Here is a 19,209-nt window from a genome sequence, read left to right as displayed (position 1 = left end):
TGATTAAGACATTTCTCCCTGATCCCTTTGTGGACAGTACTCTTTCTCGTAACGGCGTAAGTTAAAACGTCGTTTAAATACTTTTCCACAATATTTGCAGCTCATTTCGTCTGCAAGACCTTTCTGAAAATGTAATGTTTTTAGGTAGCAACGTGCATTTATAAGCATTTGAGCAAGTGTTTGTAAGCCGTTATAAGTGGTTTTGAGTAGGTTCTCATCTGCTCATAAACCAATATGAAAGTTCGATCTTGACTGATGCTATTACTATTATTTATATCTGTATGTTACTGAACGTGTTCATGTGAGTCATGTGACATGGTTCAGGTTGACTTCCATCGTTTTCAGATCTTCGTAACTCTTGAATCTTTTTACCGAGAAATTCCACAACAATCAAATTAATAAGATCACAGTGTTCAATCTTTTCTACCTTTACTGTGTCAGCAAGCATTTGGTGAAACAAGTGTGCCATATTTCTTTTTTATTTTCAATCGCCAGTCAATAAGCCAAAGTAAACAACATTTTGAAAAATACCTTCAACTATATACCCGTTCAACTAATAAATATACAATGAGGGCTTTCTTGAGTTTTATTGGATGAAGTGCATAATTACATTTACTCATATTACCAGGATTTCCGGCTTTACTGTGTCGCTAATACAATCTAGGGGCCCTTTGTTCATTAAAGTAATAAAAATTGATGATACAATTCACAATGTTCCCGTATTTTTCAAAACTTAAACGTTTACGTATATTTATCATTAAACATTTGTCTTTAGAAAAACCACCATTTATCATTGCGACAAAAAAAGCTAAATAAAATTCAATTTGAGATTTAAAGGTTTCAGCTGTATACAGGTGCATTTGTTCGTGGTCTTGCATGTAGTCTATTATCAATGTTCTCCAGTTTACCCCATAAAAATGATGGTATAAGTTGTCCGTACACCATATTACATCTTTACACTTTTTCCATCGTAATGCATGTTTATTGGAAAAGACAACAAGCAACCTTTGGTTTCGTCCGTGCCACTTTCCACTGAAACCAACTTCAAAGGTAGAAGATGAGAAACATGTTGCCAACACCTTATCCATATTCGCTTCTGGTTTTACACGAAGACAGCTCTTTATTAAAACTTTGGCAGCCGCCATGTTGATCGCCAGTTATATCTTTTTCATTTCCGATTCATCATTTTATTGCACTTAAATTTCCCCCAGTTTCCGGTTAACACGCGCGCGCCAAATTTCCTTTCATTGACTGGAAACTAATTGACACGGGTTTGAGCTCCAGTTACTTCAGGGAACATAGCTCTGCCCCACCTACTTGCCTCCACAACCATGTTGATACAAAGTAAACGCATGATTTCATGAATCCAGAATGACTTTCAATCCCGATCAAAACGTGACATCAATCCTTGTTTACATGGGAAATCAACTCAAGGTTGACATTTTGCAGGAATTTTTAAATTTGAAGATGGCGAACATAAACATTATACTGATTATAGCAACCTTTTTTTTCTGTTGTTCCTGCGTTAGTACAGCATAACACTTGCATGAAACTATTTGTTGTGTTTCTTTGCACTCATTTTTGTCCATTTTACCGCTTTATTTGCTTACGAGCTTCAATTTCCCGGCACACAATACGCATGGCACATGCGTGCTTTGTCATTAATCACAATCTCATTCCAGAATGAAACTAAATTTGCGTTTACATGAGATTAAAACTAACTTTCGATCAGGAACGAAATTTCGATCCAGAATGAAAATAGGAATGAACTCGATCCGGACCGAGTTGTAGCTCATTCCGGATTCATGTAAACATGCAGTAGGATTTTTTTTAAAATGGAATGAGTTCATTTCGGATTGAAAGTCATTGTAAACACTCCCTTAGGGATTAAATGCTCTCTGCGGCTGCCCTCTTGGACTTTTATTAAGCATTTCTCGGTTTGTGGGACATTTAAAACATTAATTAACTGATACAATTGTGGCACCTTAACAATACTCTTTGCCGAGAATTGAATAACAGTGTCCTGAATAAATTTTTTAGAAAATATTATTAAATTAACCCCTTTCTTTCTTGGTGTTGCCGCATAGCAACATTAAGGAAACCATCCAAATCTTAAAGGATCAAAAACTTGAAAAGAAAAAGGCTAGTCCGATGAAAATTAAACTTACCGTTTCAACTTCCTCAACAGCTTCGAAGGCAGCCTCACTTAGACATGTAGATAGTTCAAAACAACATTGCATCTTGTCTGACTGAAAAAGCAGTTCTATTTGAATTAGAGGTGACTCCTATAAAAAATATTTACAAGTTACCCTTTCATGCTGTATTTTTAAAAATACAAAAAATATTTTATTTATTTTCTACAACAATTAGTTAATATGACCAGTGACCAAATTTCACTGTTAAATTCAGCGGGAAATAAACTTGATAAAGAAAAGATTTTATTATATCTTTAGTTCAAAGTGGCATAAAGAATGCCGAAACATGTTTGCCTTAAAGAAAGTTGTCGTTTATTTTAAATGTTTTATGACTTTTGTGCTCTAACGAAATTATGGAAAAGATATTCTGATGAAGTGATATAAAATGTGCAAAAAACATAATTTGCGAACTTCGTCAGATATAAAACACATATTTTACTAATGATGAAATATTGTTTTAACTTAAGCGTTTTACATAAATTGTTTAGTATTTACAGAGGAGCAATTGCTTTAACTTGAATCCAAACAATCTGTATGTAAAGTATTGTGTGCTTTAAATTTACGATATTATATGGCTATATGCATCAATATCTAATGAAAACAAATATTGACTAAGATAAATCGGCATTTGATAAGCGCTTATTAATTCTCATGAATTCTATGTGTTTCTCTCAAGTTTCTTAAAAAATGATGTGTATATATATTTGATGGTTTCCACGTTGATTAATAATAAACTTAATTTTTGGCTTTTGTTGAATTACATAGGCAGCAAGACAAGAAGCCCTCAGTGTTGTTTAGCAAACAACTGTCTGTCGTGTGGCGTAACAAAGGGGGGTGGCAGAGGGGCAGTGCCTCACGACACGTTTGGATATGTGTCTGTCGGGAAATTTTTGATGGTTGTCGGAAATTTAAATGGCCATATTTGAAACGAGCACCTTAAATTACTGATTTTAATGTCATGTGTATGAAGATTACAGAAATCAGACCAGCTTTTCTGTCGGACTGTTACACATTTCGGAAGTTACGCATTTATCAATATATAGTTACGTTAATGTGCTTAAGTTTCAACGTTGTACGTCTTTCATTAACCTGCACCTAGTAGTGTAAATAGAACAGTTTAGTAAATGATGTAAGTGTTCAGTAATAAATAAATATACGGATATAGGAAATGCAAAATACTAAATACTCGACAGTAAAATACTTTAACTTTTAAAGCCTGAACCAAACCTCAACGCTACCCCTAACCCTAACTATATATAGGTTATTTTCTGTTGCTTTTTTCATAAAACACAAAAGATTAAAGAGAGTTTGATGAGCACGAGGCAGTTTCCCGTGATGTAAGATATCGTTGTCTTTTTTGATGCAGAAGAAATTGACAACTCAATTTGCAAATATCACAACGTTGCTAAGACGTGTTTTAACATTGCTTGTTTCTTCCGCACACGACAAAAGGTCATTTAGTTGTTTAAAGCGTGTCAAAACCTATTTACGTATAGCACAATGAGTGAAGATCGATTGTCCATCCTTGCATGTATCGCCATCAATCGGGAACATGTTTCGTCTAATCGTCTATTGCACTGAGGGAACTTGAAAAACTATTTTTAAATGCAAAGAACAAGAGAAAACTATTTAAACCACAAGTGACAATTGTATTGTCCAAAAAAGTTTTCACAGAGAGTTTTTAGTTACAACTGCCTATGCCTTGTTTTTTTTTCAATTCTTCCTAATTTTCCGACTTTTTGGTTCAAATACGTACAAGCGTAACTAGAACGTTACTTAAGGGCATGTATATTCAAATATTCATTGTGCCCTACCAATTTCTTTTGAAATTCAATTCACTTACAAAAGAAATCAGTAGGACACAACGTAATATATGAATATGCGTACCCATAATTAACGTTCTAGTTACATAAAATGTTTAAAATACAAAGAATAAATGAAAAACGTAATTTTGGAGTTATAGCTAGTTACAAAACTTCCATGGGTATTTTGATAATTTGTAAGTAAGCGATTAAAATACATACGCTACAATAAAACATATAAGACAATCATCACTTTTGTTTTCAAAATGAATTGTAGCCATGCTCGTTTGCTATAGTGAACCCGCTTGTTTGTCGGAAAATTTTAGACTTAGCACCTCCTCTAGAAAAGGCCACTGGTCTGTCTAAAAAACCCTTCTCTTTTTGCATTGCACACTATGTGCCCTCTCTACTCGATTGTGCAACCAACCAAAACCTCCAGCAGCAAACTTGACATCCAAAAACAATATGCATTTTATTTCTCACTTTATTGAATACTTTATTGTGAATATATGATGCGCTTCAGAAGACTTAAGGAATTTGCCTTAACCAGGGGACTGGTGACGCTTCGCAGTGTGTGGGCATTACGTGACGCGCGTGTGAAACAAACGAATTTTTAGCGGGAAGTTTAAATCCCGAACTTAATTATAAAATAAGCACAATGAAACGCGTGCGCTGATTGGTCTAGAGATGTGTTTGCATTAGCCTGTGCAAAACACATCAGAGCTCAACCAATCAAATGAAACATAACAATCAATCCGTCAAAGAGAATTTGCAAGTCGATCATGAATACATTTTAGAAGAAAAAACAAAAGGTTTGTCCGTTTCACATTATCGACCTTCGATTTCGGGCTTGCTCGACCTTCAGGCTAGGGCCTGCACTGATCTGCTCTCGAGTTCTCCTAAAGGTCTCTTCGGTTTGTATAAGCCTGTGCGAACACAATAAACATCTTTTATTTCTTAATGGAAAACAATGGTTTGCATTTTGATTATCGGTTTTAATTCATCTAGCAAGTTCGGCAAAGTGTCAAAAATTATTTCTCTTTCAAAGAAAGGTGCTAAATGAAGGTCTTCATTTTTGGCCAGCTAAAGCAAAAATCTCGTGTGAACCGGCAGCAAAAATTATCAAAAATCGAAGTATACTGCGTTGACTCAGTCAAACGGAAAAATATGTTTTTTAACCAGTCGTCAATCTACGAGGTTTTATTTGATGAAAACTTTGCTGCACTAGAAGATGTTATGAAATAGCAAAGAACTTTATTTTCTTCACCGGTTGACCGAACACGATATTATTAATCATTGCAAACTGATTTCCTTTGACAATGCTTAAACAGACACTGAATACCTGGACCAACGACACCAGCTGCTTCAAACAATGAAGTATAAGCTGTACAGTAAATTTGGTTTTCATCAAGCGCCAATAACAAGAAGCATGGAAGAAACGTTCGCTGGGAGCGGATTATCGTACAATGACCTCCAATATTTATATACAAACCACGGTATGAACACACTGATTGCTGTATCATCGTAGCCGCCAACAACATCAAACAACAAAAAACGAAGAGTTACAAAAAAACGGAAAAAATTACACCTACTTAATTTTAAATTCAAAGTACTTTGAGAAAAACACTATTGGTCTTTAATTTCTAAACAATATAATTTCCCCAATGGATATGCTTCAAAGGGTCTTAGAAATGTAAATATATGCCAATTTATCAAAGCATGTGCTAACTTCGTGTTGACCATGCACTGTTAAAAAACGCATACGTATATTGTGCTCATGCCGAGTCGATTTTTTTTACATAAACGCCTGGCCGCACTGATTTTGTTGAGAGCTTTTCGTTTTTCCTTTGGTAAATTTTTTTAAAGTTCTTGCGTATGTTTGTTACAACAAAAAATACATTCATGTAACCGAAATTCTCAAATATCACAAAAAATTATTGATAGAATTCCTTCAATGTTAAACATAATGTTCCTTGAATGAACAACAATCGCCACTTGAAGAATAAAAAAATTCACCGTACTGAAAAAAAGATACGACATTTGTAAGTTAAAAAAGCTTTCCACAATTGCAATCGTGTGAAATCATAAAATTACCTCTGGTTGCAGTCTTTAAGACTCACTGGTTGCATTCAGAAACTGTAGCCACTATTATTGTTTGTACTAATGTAATGTAAAATTAGACACACTTTTTTCCGTTTGTAAAATTTGAGAATCCTAAACTGCACATTGTGAGTTAAGTAAAAAATTTCATAGGCACTGCAAAATTGAGACGGTTTAGTTTTTTCATATTGCAAACATAAAAAATAAAAAACACCCAAAATTAATGAAAAAGTCCTTAGCTATAGCATTTTCAACCTTACACATCGTTGCCTACCTTTTTAACTCGACTGTTCAATTCAACTTTAAATTCATCACCCCATAGTTTTTGAAAACGATTTGGAGCAGAAAATGATAGCAGTTCATCCCAAACCTATTAAGAATTACGTCACAGTTAAGTTAGCAAAATACAATAAATATTTACACGATGAAACTTATTACAAGTTAATAGTATCAGATCGCATGTCAGTTTACATTGCATGTAACATATCAATATATTACATCATGGTTGCTGAGTACTTGCGATTTTAATGCTGAGTTGAGAAGGATTAAAACAAACTAAAGAGCGTATTGAATGATTTCCAATCTATCTCAACAAGGGTAGGAAAAATCGTACAAACGAACCAACCATCACGTACTATATGCAAGTATTAAATTGCAGATTATAGTGAATTTTTCGCCGAAGTTATGAACACAATTCGACACAATGTTTTATTATTATATATTTATTCATAAAGTCAAAATACCTTGGCCATCGTCTCCTTCTTAACAAAATGAAAGGCAATTCTATCTTACAAAGGAGCTACATTTGTATTCTTAATTTTATGGAAATACTAAATTTGCTCATATATGCATTAAGTTGCTTGATGGAAATATTCTCAATGCTTTAAGAAGTCGAATGTCTTGCACAGTGTTTTTTTAATAGCTTTTTTCCTGAATTTGCTTACGGATAGTGTCTTCGCAATCGCAAAGCCATAGATAAATAAAATCAAAAAAGCATTTATTTGTTTTCTCTTTCAATGCTGTCCACCATTGGCGGGAAAATTCGAAAGGCAAATTTTGGCTTGTGCAAAATTTCGAATGTCAGTAAAACTTGTAGCTGCTACATTTTTATGAAAATTCCTTTTTAACAATGGCAATGGTAAGAAATATCCAAGAACTATATATTCGTTATCTAAGGATGGACTGTTGAATCCGCCACCAACATGCTCAGCGAAAATGTTTATTCTAACATCAATAAGACATCATAAATCAAAGACTCAGCAACTAGAATTTCATTAATAAATAACAAGAGCTCAATAAGACACGTCATGGGGGTAATGTAGAAAAAAAATGTAGCAGATAAATTATAGCAACGTGATATGAAACAAAAATTCCCGAAATAGGTGACTTTCAGCACTCATAATGATCACTCGCTACATCTTGAAGAACACTTACATTCAATTTATCTTTCCAGTGTAGCCTTGAAAAATCCAAAGACGAGAACAAAAAATCCTTTGTAATTTTAAAAATTTCATTGAAAGATTCTGGCATGTCTGGCAAATCTGATGTAGAAACTAGTGTGCTCTTTGAATCATCAAATCCATTCTTTACCCGGGGTCCTCCTTCCTCTTGAAGATAAATAGCGTTGGCGATACACTTTGCCAGGCAACAAAGAAACTTAATTTGAAACAACGGAAGGTCATTTTTTACATTCTGTGCAATCTTTACAAGCGTAGAAACCAAAACGTTTGTTTCCTTGTTTTTTTCTTTAGAAAAGGCTGTGACGCTAAAAAAATATTTTCGTCAGAACAGTCCTAAACATTTCAACAGGCTTTTAAAAATGAATTTCCCTCGTTCTCAAAAATGAAATTGCTTAAATTTGCTCTAGACCACGTTCAATCATTCTTCTCGATTCGTATGAAAATAAAAAAACAAAATTAAAATAAAAAAATTTAAAAGGTGATAGTGTAATTCAATAATTAATTGAATCGTCTATAGATATAAAGCTTGTAGTACTTGCCCATATATGTATTCGACCAAAAAACTCAAAGTTACGTTCAGTATATCTTATGGCGATCCTATTCATTTCATCAATTCTGTATTTCTTACGTTTTCCGACGCGTGGTGGTTCTAGTTGAATATACCTCTACTTGCAAATCAAACATCCCGGTCCAGACACCTATTTCCACTTTGCTGATTTACAATTAACATTCTTTACAATTAAATCTACAACATTTTAGTCTTTTATTGGTGTACTGTTTTAGTAATTTATTTACTTTGCATGCACAAACAGAACTTTTGCCCACAACACAGTGAGCCTTCTCTATATGTGTTTTAGATATTACGTAACCGTTACCTTGAATTAGATATTATCAAGTTCATCTTGTCAAAGAAATCGATAAGATCCTTTACCTACAGAGACAAAAGTGAATACTGTTATCAATGGGCAAAAATGTGCATGCTAAAATAATTTTAGCTTTTGGTATACACGCACTGTAAAAACAGATTAGTTAAAATAACCATTAAAATTGGCTACCTCAGATGCATTTAACCACTTTAACCAATATTTTTATGGTTACTTTAACCAATCATTTTTTACAGCGCAATTTTTGTCTTACGCAGATGGTGCAAATAAATGAATGAGTTGAGTTGTAATATGCTTAATCCTTTCCAGTATTTTTTAAATCCGGATTCGTTTCCTGAGGTTAACACCTTTTCGTAGGTTTTACAACCCGTCGATAGTTCAATTGCAGTATTTCATCTTTATCAATTCACACGTATAATGAGCATATAATTATTAGACGTACTTACCACTTTTGTAGGTTCTGTTTCGTGGTATCAGGTAGTATTTTTCTTATCGTAAAACACAACTCCAGCAAAGTGAAGTGGTTACTTTCCAAAAGATCCCCATATATTTTTAAAGGACAGAGCAACAGAAATGTACGCCTCAGCAATGGATCCACTACAAACATTTTGCTCAAATCTGATAATGCTTTCTTTAACTCGCTACAGAAATCAACAATCAAACGTATGAAAATTATTTTGAATGAACAACAAATCCATTAATACATGTTTTTGCAAGAATGCCGAATAAATGTTTAAACAACACAAAACTTGCTTCCCTACGCATGTGCGGTGAGTGGCATTCCTCGTTACTCAGTATAACTCCACACGCATGCATAGTCTGTGTTACAGGATTTGTGATTAAAAATTTACATAGCAGACAAACCTTTCTTTAATAGAAGTTCGAATTCTTCTAAAATCAAGATATTCCATTTCAAATCCCCACCATTTTGATTTAGTAACATCAGGCATTGATGTGAATAGGATTTCTTGAAATGGTTCACATTCTCCTCGGAGAAAGTGAAGCAAAGGCAGTACAGCAAGCCAGTAAGTAAAGGCAGTCTCTTGATGAATCGGACAAATATTTTGACCATGCTTTTTCTAAAGAGCTAGAGAAAGACAAAAGCAAGAATGCACTAGCAAAACAAAAAACGTGATATTTATTGTAATCATGACTGTTATGTGATCTTATTTCTTTACAAATCAGCAATGGACGGAGTCTTAGCCTTTCCTGAAATGTGATTTGCTGTTGCAGTGTGCGGTGTTTTACGATGTCCTAATTGTGGTACGCAATCCTGCATATATGACCGCAGTCCCGAATCCTAAAGTTAAATACTTGAGCAAAGAGTTGTTTTGTTTCATTTTATCATAAAAAGGAAATTATCAGATAACTTTTGATTGTAATAAACTACTTTAGGTTTTCAAATTTTTAAATGAAAAACAAAGAGCAAAGTTTTGATTCTTTATTTGGCTGCCATTATTGAATTTACTGAACAAACTATAAGATTGTTACCTTTAGTAAAAAAACTAAATTTTTTAGAATTAAGTCGGTCCGGAAGGAAAAATATTTTTTAAGAAGAACATTAACGCATGACGACACAAGGTAATTAATTGAATGAATTAATTTCATTTTTCATATGAATGAAAAAAGCACACAAAAATTGCTATTATATACATATTTTAAGTCGCATGTTTAGTCTGCTTTGCATTAAAACAAACCTTAATACTTTAGGGTCAAACTTGTTCAGGGTTGCCATAAATCTTGTGCAAATAGTTTTATTGACAGGAAGTTTGAGACATTGAAGCAATTTAATTCCATCAGGCCTATCTAGTGGAACATTGTATTCTCCAAACACAGATGCAATAATAGCAGATGAGATTAGAGCATCAACTTTCTTTTCTTCTTCATTAGTTCTCATGACATTGAGATTTTTTTCTATCTTTGGCATAAATATCTCACGAAAGATCTGCAAGTATTTAAAATAAGATCAATTTAATGTAAGGACTATTCCACTGTAGTAAAATAAAAAACGTTATAAAATTGGGAAGAAACATGAAATAACCAAGGATGGTTAGTCTAAACCTTTCACTACCCTAACTAATTGTTCCGATTGCTTGCGTAGATGTGTTATAAATATGAGTTTTGCAAAATAATACATAACTAAGGTGAAGTTTAGAGAAATCTTTGCCTCAAAATAAAAAATTATTAATCAAGCATCATAGAGAGAAAATGACTATTAAAACATCTTTCATTAACAATTTTTACACCTTTTTAAACGCAGGCATGGGAAAATCCGTTTTCATGAATGTACCGTCGTTTAATGTCCACATCTCGATAACCGCCAAATACAAATAATGAAGTATTTCTAAAGCTTCATCTGGCAGTTTTATTGTATCGGAAGTGGCGGAAAAACCATTCCAGTATGGAAAAAACCTTAGAAAGAACAATTCTCTGTCTGAAGATAGCAAACTGTTTGGAATGTTTCTTTCAGAATTCTTGTACACAAATCCGTCAAATTTGTAGTAAATTTCTAAAAAATGTGCAACAGTATTAGTTAGCATACAAACGTCCTAAGGTAACATTGCTCAAAACTACAGTCTCATACTAAAATCTAAAAGTGAACTTTCTGCAGGTTGGAACATTGAGCCTTAGCCATCTGAGCAAAATTATTATTCATTTCGCCAGAAAGTTCGGGGGAACACAGGTATTGCATTTACATTGAACAATTAATTTATAGAATCTCAAAATTTATGCATGCAGTTTTCCAGGTCAATGGCCAAGAACAGAGCAAGATAAATGTAAAATCCACAAAGGGTTTCATTTATGAAAGTACGGGTGTGGTTTAGCAGGGGAAAGAGGGCCTTTCTGCACAGATACAAACCCAATACAAAATTAAAAAGGTGGTCCGCGTGCGCTTCATCGCAAGTGTTAACCGATATTGTTATTTACTATGTGCCTTGAAGAGTGTCCAGTCTGCGAAATGCAGTAGCAGAAGCTTTTTAAAATTAGATTTTATCAGTAGGATTTTGCTGCAAAGGGTTTCTTGCAAAAAGTTTACACCAATGCCTATGTAGCTAGTGCCATACGTGGCATGACTTAACGGAAGAACATTACTCACGCAAGAGTCAACACTAAATAATTGAAAGACAAAGACCAGAATCGTACGGAATTTTTGATTCATTTCAAAGAGCACACAAGAAAACTCTTTCAAATGAAAGCTTTAGCCCGAAACTTTGCCCAAAATTTAGAATCGCAAAGTCCTGTTTGGAAGTATGAAGAAGAAAATTTTTCTTCCTTTCATGGCGAGTTTGCTAATGTAGAAAGACATATTGAAGATTATGAGAGAATCTTTTCGAGAAGCATGCTAAAAATACTAGAGAAATTTTTGGAGATAATATTAGCAATATAAGCTGAAAGCCGAAGCTCTTTCCATTATACATATGTGTGATCTGAAGAACAATCAATAGTTACAGATACTCATGGAGTTAGCTATAACTCCTGTGACCATTAAAAACTTAGCACTAACTTTGAAAACAAAATAGACAAATATATCTTTTTGCTGCGATAATTCCACACTTGGCCATCATATTTTAATATTACTGTTAATGCATATGTTTTTCTAATAAGAGGCAGCTGTTAATCATAGTACTTGTTTACAATTTTACCCATACTCCTCAGTTGAAATGTTGAAGTACATGATTGAACATTTTTTTCATGCTTTCATCCAGTTAATCTTTTAGTGCTAAATTAAAACTTGCCAATAAATAATGTGTGACTATCTTGCATAACCGCTAAACTGAGATGAAGAAGTCTACATTATACATCACTATAAAAACAAGATAGTATGCATGCATTCTTTTGAATGCTATCCTTTCTAAATATTTCAGATAAAACTTCATCTTAATACCTATTATAATTCCTGCACGTGTCCTGTAAAATACAGTAAAATATATAATCACTGAAGTGTGTGAACCCACTTATGAGTTAGGCAAAATGAACAGTGCACTTGTAGTGCATTACTGGCTATGACATTTTATTAACTAAGTTAGAAAAGTAAAGAAAATTTTTTAGTAAATAATTAAACCAGGCGGAGAAATTAAGGGCGGGTATCATCCTCCAACGAAGGAATTTACTACACCAGACTTTTAGGGTCAATCTTGGGGCGCTGATTCCAAAAATCGATGTTGTACTGGTTATTTCGGGGGGTTTCAGCCTCGTTTACAAGATTTAAGCCTCCTTTTAATGAAAATCATTATTTTAAAGCTTTACTCCCAATAAATATACACTTTGAGATCGTAAGACGTTCAAATATATTAAAAGAGATAAAATTCTTATGTATAAAAAGCTTAACATATAAAAAAATGTAGTTTTCACGATTCATCTAAATTCTTGATGATTTTGGGTAAGTTTCATTTTCTAGCGTACATCCGGAAAATTTTTTGAAACAAATTTTACGGTTGATCAAATTGAATAACTAGTTCTAATCGAATATAAAATAACGATGTAAGTATTTTTAAAGATTTGTGCGGTTTTTGGACACAATAAACGGGTTTATCAAACTTAACTTGTTTATTAGTCATCACGTACTTACATTTTTGTCAAAGTCATATAGAGCACATTTCTCATGATCATGCATAGGTTTCTGAGACATTCATGTCTCCTACATTGACAAGAAGTTCAAACAAAATTTATAGTAATAACAGTTACAGCACCAACGATGCTACGTTGCCATCAATTAATCCAGTTAATTGCTGGTTCATGCATGTGTGTAGCGTAATAATCTTGAGTGGTACAGTTTTAGAGATTCGTTTTGCCAAGAAGCAAAACACTGATATCAAGGAACTTTCTATCTTACTTGAGTTTCTGAACAAACATCGGTTAGCACAGTTCGTCCACTAATAGCTACGACTATGTTTCCGTAAAAGACGCATACAAATTTACTTTTAGGTAACAAAGCTCTGTACCTGGCATAAAACAGCAGTATTTTCTAGTTCAGCAACTTGTTTAATGAACTCGGTATATGTTATGTGATAAGCATGCATGGCTAGCCAAACACATTTTTTCTTTCTTGTTAGGATTGGCTAAAAATGCGTAGAGACAAACCAATCACTCGAGAAGGTGATCTGACTTTCTCGCCATAAAACTGTTTCTTCAGATACAAGAAAAGCATATTTCATCAGAGCTACAAGTTTTTATCTGTTTCTTCAACTCAATTAAGATAAAAGAAAAACTACTGTAATTTGTATACAGTACTATGCTTTTAATAGAGAAATAGATAGTTTTGTAATGCCTATGTAATTTGGCCTCATCGAATCCACGCTGAAAAGGACTGTTTTTTCTCCATTTTTCACAAACTTGACAATGTCATAAGGGACTTTTATACCTGAAATTTTTAACAAACATTATTTCCGCTTTCCCTTGCGCGTTGTTCCTCCACCGTCTTGACGTGATTTTTTTTGTAGGTGTCACAATTAAGCCATAATACTTATGTGTACTACTTAGCCTCAGCTAATTTAATTGAAATTTCCATAGCAAGCCATGATCATGTTTGTTCTGCTTAAAACCGTACATCTAATTGTCAGGTACCCCCAAAGGCAAATATAAACTTATTGCTCTTATACAAACTGTTGCTGTAGCACCTGTGGAAGGAATTACGGTGTGCTAGTCTTCTCGAGACAAAAACATTATAGCAGTTTTTATACACACAATTTTGATAGTGGGAAAATATGGTTCAATTGATTCTTTCTTAAAGTAAATGGTTTGAACCCGGGAGTATCGTTATATGTTTGTAAAATGATTATCGTCAGGTTGAAAATAAAGAGTCCATAGAGAAGGACTGTTTTGTTACTGTTGACTGACGTTTCGACAACCTTAGCGGTAGTCATCTTCAGAGTCAAGTAGAGGTAAACGTCAGGTTAGCCGTATTTGTTGTCTGATTTCTTACGTCATTGTGTGTGTGCAGAAATGTGCAGGAAATGTGTGTGTCATTGTGATTTGAGTGTAAAGTGAAATATTCATTTTTAGTTGTGATGTGTTGATTTAGGTGTGACGTTTTTTTTAGTTGTAGTGTGTTGGAGTGTCAATTGTGTATTGTCATTGTGAATTTAACGTCTTGTTAATGTTCTAGATGTGGTGGCTTTGTGTGATGTAGGGTTGTAAGATGATTGTCTAAATGTTCGGTCAGTATGTGTTGGCATACGATAAACTATTTGTTCCTAGGTTTTGATTGTCCATGTTTTGCAAACAGTCGAGAAAGGGAAGAGTTCCATTTCTTCGACATCTTTGGTAAATTAATGGCTGTTCTGTTTGTTGATGAGAGTATGGAAGTCATCAATCTCGTCTGCATGTAGTGCTGTGATTGTATCATCTACGAAGCAAAACCAAAAAGGTAGTGCATGTTTGTAAGTCATGAGTGCCCGTTCCTCTATAGATTGCATTACAATTTCAGCAACTACAACAGAAACGGGCGAGCCCATTGCTGTCCCATGTAATTGTGGGACACAATGCAAAATGTGTCCCACAATTACATGGGACAGCAATGTGCACAAATCATATGTGATTCAATGACGCTCTACAAAACGAAAACAACTATCTCAAACGTGTTTTTGACAAAAACAACTATAACTCTGACTTTATCAAACGCAACACTTACAAACCCAACGAACCCAACGAAATGAACAACTCAAGGACAACAGCAACGATACCTTACATCAAAGGTACATCTGAGACTATCTCGCGTATCTTACGACCATACAACATACGTGTCGCACATAAACCAATCACAACGTTACGACAAGTACTAACGAACATAAAGGACAAAGAACAACCCAACGAACGACAAGGTGCAGTTTACAAAATAAACTGCTCCGACTGCCACGCCTCCTATATCGGGGAAACTGGCAGGAACTTAAACATAAGACTTACTGAGCACAAATGAGCTACTAAGAAACAAGACAAAACTAATCACATTGCTGAATATCACCGAATCTAAAGCACAACATTGGCTGGGACTCGGCAAAATGCATCACTTACAGTACTGACTATAGACAGCGGCTTACATTAGAAAGTTGGTATACCAGCGAAACAAACCTGAACAGATCACAGCAATTACCGGCACCTTACAAACGACTTATTCACAATACAAACAAAAGATCAACTAAAACATTACACTTCAGAACTAATTCACAATGACAATACACAATTGACACCCACACACACTGCAACTAAAAACGTCACACCTAAATCACATCACAACTAAAAATAAAATATTTCACTTCACACTAATCCACAATGACAATACACATTTCCTGCACATTTTCTGTACACACAATACAATGACGTAAGAACCAGACAACAAATACGGCTAACCTGACGTTTACTCCTCATTAGACTCTGAAGATGACTACCGCTAAGGTTGTCGAAACGTCAGTCAACAACAACAAAAACAGTTCTTCTCAGGACTTTATTAACCTGATTCTTTCTTACATTCAAAAAACGCAGTTTTAGAAATTGATCATGTCTCCAGCTACTTTAATGAACGGAATGATTGCGTATGAAGAGCCCTATCAAAGAAGACAGAGAACATTGAACAAGTTGTTGAACTTCAAAACATTGCCATGTCATGCCACAGTGCTTTGTTGCGTATCGAAAATTTGTAAATGTCCTTCACGGAGACAAAAAAGTCGTGTCCGTAGACAAACTGCGATGGAACTGTTATCCCCATGCTGATGATTTGTATAGCTATCTGAACTTTCATAGTCATTGTAGAAGTCATGAATGTCTCAAAAACCTTTGCATGATCATAGCAACATTTTATATGATGACTTTAAAAAAGATGATGACTGATTAGCAAGTTCAGTTTGTTCAACTCATGTACTTTGTCCAAAAATAGATAAACATTTAAAAATATTTACACCATTAATTTATAGATTCGATAAGAACTAGTTATTAAGTTTCAATAAATGTAGTATTCGTTTTCAAAATGTTTTTTACAATAAGTACGCTAGGAAATAATGTTTCCCAATAATCATTAAAAATTTAGAAAACTTGAAAACTTGCAAATCTTGAAAATTTAGAATTTTTTTTATTTTTTTAGGCTTTCTATAGTAAAACTTTCTTTCTTTAAATATATTTAAACGTCTTACAATGTCAAAGTGTCTTTATATTGGAAATAAGGTTATAAATTAACGATTTTCATGAAAACAAGGCGTAAAACTTTAAAACGAGACTAAAAACACCCGAAATTGCCCGTATAACATCGATTTTTGAAATCAGCGCCCCAATATTGACCAAAAAATTCTGGTCTAGTAAATTCCCCTGGTTGGGGACGATACCCCCCTTTTTCCGCCTGGACTAAATGTTACATTGCCACCATGGAACTGTTGCAGTCAAATTGTTTGTAAATAAATAAACATTACTTTTCTAAACTTTTCTAAACTTTTCTCAAAATTGGAATATCTCGGTGAATTTTTCTATAAAAACACTTCACGATGCTCAACACCTTCACCTTTATCAATAAAAAATTGTTCATAATTTGTAGTCTTTTACTATAAAATTAAAGAAAAAATTCCTTGTGATTTTGGTCTAAGATTTGAATGTTGTTTTGGAAAACCTGCAATTAGTCTATAGTGATGAAGTTTGAAACTAACGCTTTACACTTGAGTGCATGACTCCTTTTAAAAATACACCATATATTGGTTGGCCAAATTTGGCTAAGTTGTTGCAAACTTCCGCCAAAAGTCAAGCGGATATCATGCTCCGACTTTATCGTAAGAGTTGGATTGATTTGACGATACACTATTTTGCGATAATATAACTATTGTGATTGTTTATTTCGGTCATAAAAGGGGTTTGAGCAAAGTCAAGCTATGATTTACTTTGCCCCATTCAATGATGGGGATATAGTTGCAGACCTAGTGAGAAGATCGTCTTCTTCACGAAATATCAGTGAGCAGAAAGACATTTGAATTTGAAAATTTAGCATATGAGGTTGATCATGTTGTTTCATCCAGCTTCGCCACAGAGGTTGTTAGATTTTCGGATTCTACACCGTCGTCAAATAGTATACAGCAAGTCAAAACTGTGGCCATAACTAAGGTTTTTGCATTACTTAAGATGGCTGATTATTATTTTCATCAATTAACTGCATTTTAAACATCCTTATCCACAAATTCAATCATTCATAGTAACAGTTGCTAAGAGATCCCAACTGTTCATGGATATTTATAGCAAAATTATTAATAAACTTTCAGTGAGAAAGTTAATTCATTCATTCTTTTCTTGCTAAGTAATTACACAAACATTTGCATTGTTGGAGTAAAAAATGAGCCGGCGCTGGAACTGTATCGTAAAAAAACATTTTTTACCTTTTTTGATAACATGAACACTAACAGTGATATGGTAAATTTACCTTACATTGAGAGCTTTCAATCAAAAACAGTGGAATTGGAAGGCATGATTTTTTAACAAATTTCCACCATTTGTGGAAATACTTCAAGATTTATCTTTTTAAATTCACGCCAACGATACTAAAATCAACACAATTTGATAAGTACAATACACTTACTGTTTTCTGACTGAAATTCAGGAGGAATAATAAGGCACCGGTTGATATAATTGTATCCTCTATTTCTAGATTGCACTTCTACTAAACACTCATATTTTACATCTTCCGCCTTTTTCTTGTCCCCAACCAAGACGTACTTATAGGCACACATATGATGACACAAATTTAATGGAACATTTACTTCACAGCGGAGAATTAATTGATCTTGATCATCTCTATATAAAAAGATTGCATAACTATTTACCTCTTTGATGTCCTATAGCAGGTAGTAAGACATCATTTTCGTATTTTTTTGGAGAAAAAATAGCTGTAAGTGCTGATTTAGGGTAGGGTATGTATTAATATAGCAGAAGGTCTTAAATACTTATCAGTTGATAACAATTGAAATCTTTCATATTTAAAGAAAAGAAGCTACAAAACAAAAGTTATGTATTGCATACCTTTCCACTATAACACTTTCGCCGTGCTCATCATTCCAGCCTTTAAAAATTGGTTCTTCTCCTCGAATAAAAATTTTGGTCTCCTCGTTGTAATCCTTTTGAAAATTCTTTGATAACATAGCATTGAAAACAACCGTCATCATGCTTTCGCTGTTTCTATAAAAATGGGAAAGATTTGTTTATAACTGATTTGAAAAAATAATTCCCTTGAAAATTTTCAAGTCACACCTTTTCTTTATAGAGGAATTATTGCTGTTTTCCTGGTGATAATCTGCCTTTTGGTACATATAGCCAATTTTCTGTTTCTATTAAAATGTAAGTAAAAACTGGAAAATTAAGAGTGAAAAATACAATCACCCGGAAACATATATAGGTAGTATAAAAATAAAGTTTACAAAATACAAGAAAATTGTCGACACTATTCTTTTCAATTCTTTTGTATTGAAGTCAGACCGCCAATGTGGCTGATTTGCATCTCAAGAATTAATCGTCCGTTAATTAATTAACAAGTGATACTTCGAATAATAGCTTTATTCATCGTCCTAATTATGCTGAGTAAATTTAAAAAGGGAACTTCATTATTTCAGTCATGCTTTCTGATAAAAAGGCTATGATATTAACAAAGAGACTTCCACATCAATGCTGACAGAACACATGTAATATGAGAAAAAAACAAGTCGGAAGTATATAGGTCACATGATAATATAAGTACGTAATCATTATGTTATTCTAATACTCCCACTTAATGGTGATCTAATGTAGTAACAGTTTTCACTATAGTTGA

At 33.7% G+C, this 19,209-nt stretch overlaps 2 protein-coding genes and 1 long non-coding RNA gene across 3 annotated transcripts in view; all 3 read right to left on the bottom strand.

Annotated features, from left to right (window-relative positions):
- LOC124454954 (E3 ubiquitin-protein ligase rnf213-alpha-like) overlaps positions 1 to 9,405 on the bottom strand; it is an 85,040-nt gene extending 75,635 nt beyond the window's left edge. Inside the window, 6 exon segments of the mRNA XM_047005706.1 lie at positions 2,169 to 2,285; positions 6,372 to 6,467; positions 7,532 to 7,862; positions 8,433 to 8,488; positions 8,888 to 9,082; positions 9,306 to 9,405. Coding sequence (XP_046861662.1) covers positions 2,169 to 2,285; positions 6,372 to 6,467; positions 7,532 to 7,862; positions 8,433 to 8,458 — 570 coding nt within the window. The 5' untranslated portion in view covers positions 8,459 to 8,488; positions 8,888 to 9,082; positions 9,306 to 9,405.
- LOC124455096 lies at positions 5,633 to 6,235 on the bottom strand. Its single transcript, XR_006951706.1, has 2 exons — positions 6,092 to 6,235; positions 5,633 to 6,017 (listed from the first exon to the last, which is right to left on the bottom strand). It is a non-coding gene; the product is annotated as an uncharacterized LOC124455096 (long non-coding RNA).
- A 462-nt stretch (positions 9,406 to 9,867) lies between the features above and the next one.
- Positions 9,868 to 19,209, bottom strand: part of LOC124455094 — a 36,114-nt gene continuing 26,772 nt past the window's right edge. The window contains exons 5-9 of the mRNA XM_047005835.1: positions 18,654 to 18,730; positions 18,426 to 18,581; positions 17,986 to 18,200; positions 10,688 to 10,950; positions 9,868 to 10,386 (exon numbers count right to left, since the gene is read on the bottom strand). Coding sequence (XP_046861791.1) covers positions 10,087 to 10,386; positions 10,688 to 10,950; positions 17,986 to 18,200; positions 18,426 to 18,581; positions 18,654 to 18,730 — 1,011 coding nt within the window. The 3' untranslated portion in view covers positions 9,868 to 10,086. The remainder of the gene's footprint in view (positions 10,387 to 10,687; positions 10,951 to 17,985; positions 18,201 to 18,425; positions 18,582 to 18,653; positions 18,731 to 19,209) is intronic.

This window comes from Xenia sp. Carnegie-2017, unplaced genomic scaffold (genome assembly GCF_021976095.1).
Source record: "Xenia sp. Carnegie-2017 unplaced genomic scaffold, XeniaSp_v1 HiC_scaffold_3, whole genome shotgun sequence".
In the NCBI taxonomy this organism is placed as follows: Eukaryota; Metazoa; Cnidaria; class Anthozoa; order Malacalcyonacea; family Xeniidae; genus Xenia; species Xenia sp. Carnegie-2017.
This window is presented reverse-complemented; position numbering and strand designations above follow the sequence as displayed.